Source organism: Zea mays, chromosome 9 (genome assembly GCF_902167145.1).
Source record: "Zea mays cultivar B73 chromosome 9, Zm-B73-REFERENCE-NAM-5.0, whole genome shotgun sequence".
In the NCBI taxonomy this organism is placed as follows: domain Eukaryota; kingdom Viridiplantae; phylum Streptophyta; class Magnoliopsida; order Poales; family Poaceae; genus Zea; species Zea mays.
The window spans coordinates 39,956,225-39,966,348 of record NC_050104.1 but is presented as its reverse complement, the minus strand read 5'-3'; the positions used below and the strand labels follow the sequence as shown (position 1 = coordinate 39,966,348).

The 10,124-nt window shown below is 45.5% G+C and overlaps 1 protein-coding gene across 1 annotated transcript; it reads right to left on the bottom strand.

The window, feature by feature from the left end:
• Window positions 1-732: 732 nt before the first annotated feature.
• LOC542362 (endosperm specific protein 1) lies at window positions 733-2,296 on the bottom strand. The gene has a single exon (NM_001138256.1). The coding sequence runs from the start codon at window positions 2,286-2,288 to the stop codon at window positions 870-872; it is 1,419 nt and encodes a 472-aa protein (NP_001131728.1). The 5' UTR covers window positions 2,289-2,296; the 3' UTR covers window positions 733-869.
• Between the last annotated feature and the right edge of the window lie 7,828 nt (window positions 2,297-10,124).

Genomic DNA, 10,124 nt, shown 5'->3' with positions numbered 1-10,124 from the left:
ATTCCATTCCACAAACCAAACAAAAAAGTGAGGAGTGAGAAGATGATGAACTAGCTCATTCCTCAAACCAAACAACTAATGCATCTAGCTAGGTGTAAAGTTGGTTATTGATATAATCATATAGATGTCCCTATTAGCTTATTGGGGGCAGTTAATGGATTATTGCTGCTTAAATTGCTGGCTTTTATTACTTTACCAATAAGCTGACCAGTTTAAATCAGCTATAACTTTTTAGCAGCTTGCGGTATGTTTAGGGGTTGGGGTGTTCAGGAATGAGGAGGTTGTCTTGTCTTTGATGAATATCATGGATGTCAGATTGTAAGATGAGGTATTCAGAAATATTTTCCTCTTTTATGAGGAATTTAGGGATTTTTTAAGGAGATGGGATGCTTAGGAATTTGTTGCCATGATAGTATTGCATAAGGCGATTTTTCAGCAAGGTTCTAAATCTTCCGCTATAGCTAGCTACCACTATATCTGGCTATAGCTGTTTCAAGAGTATTTAGTAATTTCTTCGATCCCATCCATTACACTTGTCCCAAACGAGACAGTCCACTGTAGCCGGCACTTTGCTGTTTTTTCATTCTGTCGATCGCTAAATTGTCTTGTCCAGAGATTTAAAACACTAGATTTCAGTGAAGTCCAGAAAAAAAATCGATTGCTCTTGCATAATTGGGCCCGTTTGAAACTGGAGCTGATGGCAAGAGCTCGATTAGCAATCGCAGGATAGTTAAGCAGGCGGAAGCAGAATAATATTATTTTGGCCAATGCATGCCCATAAACATTGTCTTCAGTGTACACTGGTATTGGCGGCGAGATGACGGATCCCAATCGGCGTCAATATATCTAAGCTTAAAGCCTTAAACCCTTCACGACAAGAGGCACACGATCGCCAGCGCCGCGCCGATAGTCCAAGATGCCGTGTCCCTTGCTGCGTTGTTCTTCTGATCTGCAGGCGGTTGGCCGTCCGCGTCTGGCGAAGGAGCTGGGGTAGTGTGCTCTGGCGATGGCGCTGGGCGACGCCTGGGCGCAGGTGCAGTCACCGGAGCAGGGGCAAGTGGGGGTGTGGGTGCATGTGCAGGCGACGGCGACGGCGACGGCGAGACCGGTACAGGGGCAGGCGACGGCGAGACCGGCGCAAGGGCAGGTGTAGGTGCATGTGCAGGCGAGGAGGCCGGCGCAGGGGCGGGCGCAGTGTGTCCCTGGTCGTCGTTAGACTGCTGCCTTGGCAGGAGCACCGCGTCGATGAGGTAGACGGAGAGCGGCGCCTTGTCGAGCAGCGTCTTGGTCACCGTGGCGGCGCTGGCAGATGCAGACGAGATTTTCACTGTGTCCCCGTCGGCACGTATCGTTAGGTTGTACCCGTTGTTGTTCTTGGATCCGTCGGAGGCAAGCGTGCTTACGTCCCCATTGATCGCCTTGAGAGACTGCGCGGAGTAGTGTTCCGCCACGCCGTGGTACAGCAGGAGCGCGAGCTGGGCGTCGGCGGTGAGGTTCTTGAAGGTGGAGTTGAAGGCCTCCACCGCCTCGTCGGCCGGGCAGAAGACGGTGAGCCCGGCGGCGCTGCTGTCGTACTTGGTGACTGCGTCGGCCGTCGCGGCGAGGAGGCTGGCGAAGCCCCCGCAGCCGTTCTTGGACAGCAGATCCGTCAACCCCGGCGCCGCGTCGGGCTGCGGCGCGGGCGGTGGAGCCTGCACCCCGTCCGCCGGCGCCGGAGACCAGATCAGGTCCCTCACCTGCAGGACGGCGATGTAGTACGGTTGTTCCTTGATGGATCGTTGGTAGAAGGCGGTCGGCAACCTGTTGGAGGGGCCCGACGGCGTGAACGCCGCCACGCGGCCGTCGGGGAACACGGTGATGTTGACGATCCCGTCGCTCCCCTGCGCCTTGCCGGAGGCCTGGTAGAGGCTAGCGGCCTGGGCGAAACCGCCCTGGATGCTGCCTAGCTTGGCGGCGTCGAAGTAGTCCAGGAGGACGTGGAGGTAGATCACGCGCTGCAGGTCGTCGAGCTGCAGCTTCTGCGCCTTTAGCCGCGCCATGACGGCGTTGTCGACGGCGAGGACGGTGACGGTGCTGCGGCGGTCGATCTCCGCCGCGGCGCCGGTGCTGACCAGGGCAGCGCTGAAGTCGGTGAACTCCGGGTACGCCGCCAGGATGGCCGTGATGTTGTGGCTCGCAGCGCCTTGACCTTGACACACCGACGACGCGCCGAGGACGAGGAGGGGAAGGAGCACTGCAGCGAGAGGCATTGCGCTCGAGAAACCGAAAGGTTTGCTGCTTCCTGTCATTCTGTGTGCTGGCCGGGTGTTTTGTCTTCTTTATTTGAACAAGAGGAAAGGAAAGGGTTTAGCCCCTGCCATATATGGTGCAGCTCAAATAAAGGGCATCAAATCAAATTGGCGGCTGAAATTCAGTGATGAAGATGACGAAACAAAGATTCGATTTCACAACTCAGCTAGCCGTTGTGTATAGCAAACAATAACAGCAACAAAAACGGGAATTATTTCCCTTTCACGCTCGCGTCTAGACTAAGGCCCTATTAGAATCTACAGAGCAAATAGTTAGCTGTCAAATTTAACTGTAGAGGTTACAAATATCCGTGACTAATACCCAGCTAATTTTGAGCTATCAAACAGCTATCAATTAGTTTATTAACAGACTCAGCCCAGTCAATAATTTGTTAACTAGCTAACTATTAGCTATAGGATTTCTAAACATGGTATAAATCCAATTGTTTGACCTACTAACATGCAGACAAGTGGGCCCAAACACTCGAAAACTGACAATGCTCAGGTGCACAGTAAAATGGTAGGTATGGAACTCTAGCGCTTGTTATGTATGTCTCATCCGTGTACAGGACGAGGGTATTTATAGGTAACCGCATGGGTAGGTGGTCCCTAGTTTCATATGTCCCTCGGTTACCTGTTATATTTTTGGAATATTTCTAACAATGGAGTCATTACAGAACAGTAAAATACACAGGCCCAAACATACCCAAAAGTCTACCCCTCCTACGGACTTACAAGTGGGGATGAGCCCTAGCTGAGCGGAATCGGTCCCACAGAAGATGTCTGAAGTCTTCGCTCTTGTACCGGACTGTAACACCCATTAGGAATCACTTTAAAATAAGGAGGCATGTATTGAGTATTTGAAACAAATGCCTAAATAAATAAATAAAATATATTGTTGAATACCATGCTAGATACCTTTGTCTGTTGCATTTAAATTCGAATTGAAAACATGAAATCAGTTTGGATTTGAAATATAAAATAGAACAAGAAATTGAAAAAGATAATAGAAAAGAAAAAAAAATGAAATGAAAACCCGCAGCTCGAGCCGCTTCTGTCTTGGCCCATCCTCCCTTGGATCCCGCACGGCCCAACACTAGCTTGAACGAAGTAATGATTAAGAATAAGTACCCGTTACCTCGGATTGAAGATCTGTTTGATCAGATGAGAGGAGCTAAAGTATTCTTAAAGATAGATCTAAGATCAGGCTATCATCAGTTGAAGATTCGGACTGAAGATATACCTAAAACAGCTTTCACTACAAGATACAGACTATATGAATTTTTGGTCATGTCTTTTGGACTGACTAATGCACCAGCTTACTTTATGAACTTGATGAATAAAGTATTCATGGAATACCTTGACCAGTTTGTGGTGGTATTCATCGACGACATACTGGTATACTCTCAGAATAAAGAAGAACATGAGGATCATCTGAGATTAGTTCTACAGAAACTTCGTGACAATCGGTTGTATGCGTGTGATTTTTGGCTGAAGGAAGTTGCTTTCCTAGGTCATATTACCACCAATGGAGGAATTAAAGTAGACCCCGGTAAAATAAGTGAAATACTAAATTGAAAACAACCCACAGATGTGTCCAAGATCAGGAGTTTTCTTGGATTAGCAGAATACTACAGAAGATTTATCGAAGGCTTCTCCAAAACAGTGAAACCCCTTACTTCGCTGTTGGAGAAAGGTAAAGAGTTTAAGTGGGATGAAGCATGTCAGAAATGTTTCGAGGAATTAAAGGAAAGGCTAACCACATCACTAGTGTTAATTATGCTTGATATTCATAAAGGATTTGATCTGTATTGTGATGCATCACATCTAGGACTTGGATGTTTGTTAATGCAAGAAGGAAAAGTGATTGCCTAAGCTTCAAGGCAGTTACGGAAGCATGAGAAGAATTATCCTATACATGATTTGGAATTAGCTGCCGTAGTGCACGCTTTGAAGATTTGGAGGCACTACATGATTGGAAACAAGTGTAAAATCTTCACAAATCACAAAAGCTTGAAATACATCTTTACGCAGAAATAACTCAACCTAAGACAGAGAAGATGGCTTGAGTTGATCAAGGACTATGATTTGGAAATACAATATCACCCAGGTAAAGCAAATGTAGTGGCTGATGCTTTGAGCCGTAAAGGACAAGTGAACAACATCACTACTCATTTGATGTCACAGGAATTATGCTGGGAGATGGAACAACTCAACCTTGGAATGCTCAATAGTATGGAAGCAACAGTTATGGAAGTTGAATCTACTTTGGAAGAAGAGATTCGTAAAGGACAAGAGTATGATGAGAAAATCAAAGAAATTAAGACACAAATTAGTTTGGGTAAAGCCCTAGATTTCACAGAAGATGATCAAGGCACAATATGGTTTAAAAAGAGAATTTGTGTACCAGAAATCGAGCACCTATGCCAACTTATCTTAAGAGAACCCTATGATTTAGCTTATTCTATTCACCCTGGAAGTACTAAGATGTACCAGGATCTAAAGGAAAAGTTTTAGTGGTACGGTTTGAAAAGAGATGTGGCTACTCATGTTGCACTATGTGACGTATGTCAACGAGTTAAAGCCGAACACCAAAGACTAGCAGGATTGCTACAACCTCTCAAAGTACAAAAATGGAAATGGGAAGAAATCAGTATGGATTTCGTAGTTGGACTACCCCGTACTCGGGATGGCTATGATTCAATATGGGTTATAGTGGACAGGTTGACTAAAGTGGCACACTTTATACCTATGAAGACAACTTACTCAGGAGCCCAGTTAGCAGAGTTATACATGTCATTCTGTGTGCTGGTCGGGTGTTTTGTCTTCTTTATTTGAACAAGAGGAAAGGAAAGGGTTTAGCCCCTGCCATATATGGTGCAGCTCAAATAAAGGGCATCAAATCAAATTGGCGGCTGAAATTCAGTGATGAAGATGACGAAACAAAGATTCGATTTCACAACTCAGCTAGCCGTTGTGTATAGCAAACAATAACAGCAACAAAAACGGGAATTATTTCCCTTTCACGCTCGCGTCTAGACTAAGGCCCTATTGGAATCTACAGAGCAAATAGTTAGCTGTCAAATTTAACTGTAGAGTGAAAGGGAAATGTGCCCTTGGGCCATTTCTAAGTATTTTGGTGATTTAGTGTCCAACACAAGTGCTTAAGTGATAAACTATGTCAAATGATGGATAAGGTGCAAATCAATACAAAGGTATGATTCTAGATTTAGTACATTGTTTTTTTGTATACTAACATGTTTGTCTAAGTGGTAGAATCAGAGAAAATGCAATTGAAAAAAAGTGGCTCGAAGCAGCCAAGAGTGGTGCACCGGACAGTGTCTGGTGGTGCACCGAACAGTGTCCGGTGCGCCAGGCTGACATCCGTCAACTAGCTGCTCTCGGGACTTCGTCGGCGGCGTACGACTAAAATTCACCGGACTGTCCGGTGGTGCACCGGACTGTCCGGTGAGCCAACAGTTGGTCGGGCCAACGGTCGGCCGCGGAATCCGCGCGCGACGCGTGGCAAGTGCCAACGGTCGGATGGGGCACCGGACTGTCCGGTGTGCACCGGACAGTGTCCGGTGCGCCAACGGCTCCAAGACTGCAACGGTCGGCTTCGCCAAATAAGGAAAGAGATCCGCACCGGACAGTGTCCGGTGGTGCACCGGACTGTCCGGTGCGCCAGGCGACTGAAGGCAACAATTGCCTTCTTGAAATGCTCTCAATGGCTCCTAACTGTCTTGGGGCTATAAAAGGGACCCCTAGGCGCATGGAGGAGTACACCAAACATTCTCTAAGCATTCTTAAGCACCAAGACTTCGATTCCGCGCATTTGATTCTTTATGATAGCAACTAGAGCTCCATTTGAGTTGTGAACTCGTCGGGTTGTGTTGTGAGCTCTAGTTGTGATTTGTGTGCATGTTGGTACTCTGATTTCGTGTCTTGTGTGCATTGCTCATCCCTCCCTTACTCCGTGCTTCTTTGTGAACACCAAGTGTAAGGGCGAGAGGCTCCAAGTTGTGGAGATTCCTCACAAACGGGATATATTAAACAAAGCAAAACACTGTGGTATTCAAGTGGGTCTTTGGACCGCTTGAGAGGGGTTGATTGCAACCCTCGTCCCTTGGGACACCACAACGTGGAGTAGGCAAGTGTTGGACTTGGCCGAACCACAGGATAAACCACTGTGCCATCTCTGTGTTGATCTCTTTGTGGTCATCGTGTTGTGCAAGTTCTCCTCTCTAGCCACTTGGCTTAATTGTGCTAACTCCTAATCAAGTTTTGTGGATTAAGTTTCAAGTTTTTACAGGATCACCTATTCACCCCCCTCTAGGTGCTCTCAATTGGTATCAGAGCCGTTCTCTTCAAGAAAGGGACTAATCGCCCGAAGAGATGGATCCTAAGGGCAAGGGGATGGTGGTCAATGATAAGGAGAAAGAGTCCTTTGTCAATGATCCAAAGGAGGACAAGCCTACTGACTCGGGCTCGAGCCACAAAAGAAAAGATGGGAGGAAGAAGAAAACAAGGCGCATCAAAGAGATAGTCTACTACGACAGCGACGAATCCTCTTCTTCCCAAAAGGACGACGACAACGATATGAGAAAAAGAAGACGGTTAATTCAAACTTCTGTTTTGATTATTCTCGTATTCCTCAAAGTACCAATGCTCATCTACTCTCCATTCCACTTGGTAAACCTCCTCATTTTGATGGAGAGGACTACGGATTTTGGAGTCACAAAATGCGTAGTCACTTGTTCTCTCTCCATCCTAGTATATGGGAGATAGTAGAGAGTGGAATGAAATTTGATAGCTCCGATAGTCCTTTGTTTATCAATGAACAGATTCATAAAAATGCACAAGCTACTACTGTGTTGTTAGCTTCATTGTGCAGGGACGAGTACCATAAGGTGAGCGGCTTGGACAATGCCAAGCAGATCTGGGACACCCTCAAGATCTCACATGAGGGGAACGACGTCACCATGCTCACCAAGATGGAGTTGGTAGAAGGCGAACTTGGGAGATTCGCGATGATAAGAGGGGAGGAGCCAACCCAGACGTACAACAGGCTCAAGACCCTCGTCAACAAGATAAGGAGCTATGGAAGCACACGATGGACGGACCACGACGTCGTCTACCTAATGCTAAGGTCCTTTACTGTACTTGATCCACATTTGGTAAACAATATTCGTGAAAATCCTAGGTACACCAAAATGTCGCCCGAAGAAATTCTTGGTAAATTTGTAAGCGGGCGGATGATGATCAAGGAGGCGAGATACGTGGATGATGCATTGAATGGCCCAATCCACAAGCCTCAAACCGTTGCTCTCAAAGCAACAAGGAGCAAGGAGGCACTACCTAGCAAGGTGGCGCAAGTTGAGGCGGCCGGGCTTAATGAGGAAGAAATGGCCCTTATCATCAAGCGGTTCAAGATGGCGCTAAAGGGTCGCAAGGAGCACCCCAACAAGAACAAGACAAAGGGGAAGCGCTCCTGCTTCAAATGTGGTAAGATTGGTCATTTTATCGCTAATTGTCCCGATAATGATAGTGACCAGGAAAAGAAGAGTGGAAAGTGGGAAAAGAAGAAGAACTACAAGAAGGCGAAGGGCGAGGCACATCTTGGAATGGAGTGGGATTCGGATTGCTCCTCGTCCGACTCCGACAACGAAGGACTCGCCGCTACCGCTTTCAACAAGTCATCCCTCTTCCACAACGAGCATCACACATGCCTCATGGCAAAGGAGAAGAAAGTATGTACTCGAAACAATACTACTTATGCTTCTTCAAGCGAGGATGAGTCTAGTGATGATGATGAAATAGACTATTCATGCTTATTCAAGGGCTTAGATAGAACTAAGGTTGATAGGATTAATGAATTGATTGATGCTTTGAATGATAAGAATAGATTACTAGAAAAACAAGAGGACCTTTTATATGAAGAGCATGATAAATTTGTTAGTGCACAAAATTCTCTTGCTCTAGAAGTTAAAAGGAATGAAATGCTTTCTTGTGAACTATCTACTTGTCATGAAACCATTTCTACTTTAAAAAGTGTTAATGATGATTTAAATGCTAAACTAGAAGTAGCAAATAAATCTAACTCTTGTGTAGAACATGTTATGATTTGCAATAGGTGCAAAGATTTTAATGTTGATGCTTGTAGTGAACACCTAGTTTGCATTTCTAAATTAAATGATGAAGTGGCTAGTCTTAATGCCCAACTTAAGACTAGCAAGAGTGAATTTGACAAGCTAAAATTTGCAAGGGATGCCTACACGATTGGTAGACACCCCTTAATTAAGGATGGTCTTGGCTTCAAGAGGGAAGTCAAGAACTTAACAAGCCATAAGGCTTTCATCTCCGCCAAGGAGAAAGGGAAGGCCCCTATGGCTAGTAGTGCTCAAAAGAACCATGCCTTCATGTATCATAATAGGAGACATTCTAGAAATGTTTATCGAAGTTATGATGCTTTTGATTCTCATGCCATGGTTGCTTCTAGTTCTTCTATTATGCATAATAGAAATTTAGCTAGGAGAAATGTTATTAATCACATGCCTAGAAGAAATGTTGTTAATGCTTCTAGGAAAATAATAAATGAACATTCTACAATTTATCATGCTTGCAATGCTTCATTTGCGATTTGTAGAAAGGATAGGAAAGTGATTGCTAGGAAACTAGGGGAAAAATGCAAGGGAGATAAAACTTGCATTTGGGTCCCTAAGGATATTGTCACTAACCTTGTAGGACCCAACAAGAGTTGGGTACCTAAGACCCAAACCTAAATTTGCCTTGCAGGTTTATGCATCTGGGGGATCAAGCTGGATTGTCGACAGCGGATGCACAAACCACATGACGGGGGAGAAAAAGATGTTCACCTCCTACGTCAAGAATAAAGATTCCCAAGATTCAATCATATTCGGTGACGGGAATCAAGGCAAGGTTAAAGGCTTAGGCAAAATTGCAATCTCAAATGAGCACTCTATTTCTAATGTATTCTTAGTAGAGTCGCTTGGATATAATTTGTTATCCGTAAGTCAATTATGTAATATGGGATATAATTGTCTATTCACAAATGTAGATGTGTCTGTCTTTAGAAGAAGTGATGGTTCATTAGCTTTTAAGGGTGTATTAGACGGCAAACTCTATTTAGTTGATTTTGCAAAAGAGGAGGCCGGTCTAGATGCATGCTTAATTGCTAAGACTAGCATGGGCTGGTTGTGGCATCGCCGCTTAGCACATGTGGGGATGAAGAACCTTCACAAGCTTCTAAAGGGAGAACACGTGATAGGTCTAACTAATGTTACTTTCGAAAAAGATAGACCTTGTGCAGCTTGTCAAGCAGGGAAACAGGTGGGAAGCTCTCATCATGCCAAAAATGTGATGACAACATCAAGACCCCTGGAGTTACTTCATATGGACCTCTTCGGACCCGTCGCCTATCTAAGCATAGGAGGAAGTAAGTATGGTCTTGTTATAGTTGATGATTTTTCCCGCTTCACTTGGGTATTCTTTTTGCAGGAAAAATCTGAAACCCAAGGGACTCTCAAGCGCTTTCTAAGGAGAGCTCAAAACGAGTTTGAGCTCAAGGTGAAGAAGATAAGGAGCGACAATGGGTCCGAGTTCAAGAACCTTCAAGTGGAGGAGTATCTTGAGGAGGAAGGAATCAAGCACAAGTTCTTCGCTCCCTACACACCACATCAAAATGGTGTGGTAGAGAGGAAGAACAGGACGCTTATAGACATGGCGAGGACGATGCTTGGAGAGTTCAAGACCCCCGAGCGCTTTTGGTCGGAAGCCGTGAATACGGCTTGCCACGCCATCAACCGGGTCTACCTT

Coding starts and splice junctions, on each gene's coding strand:
- LOC542362 (NM_001138256.1), bottom strand. CDS start 2,288: ATGACAGGAAGCAGCAAACCTTTCGGTTTCTCGAGCGCAATGCCTCTC.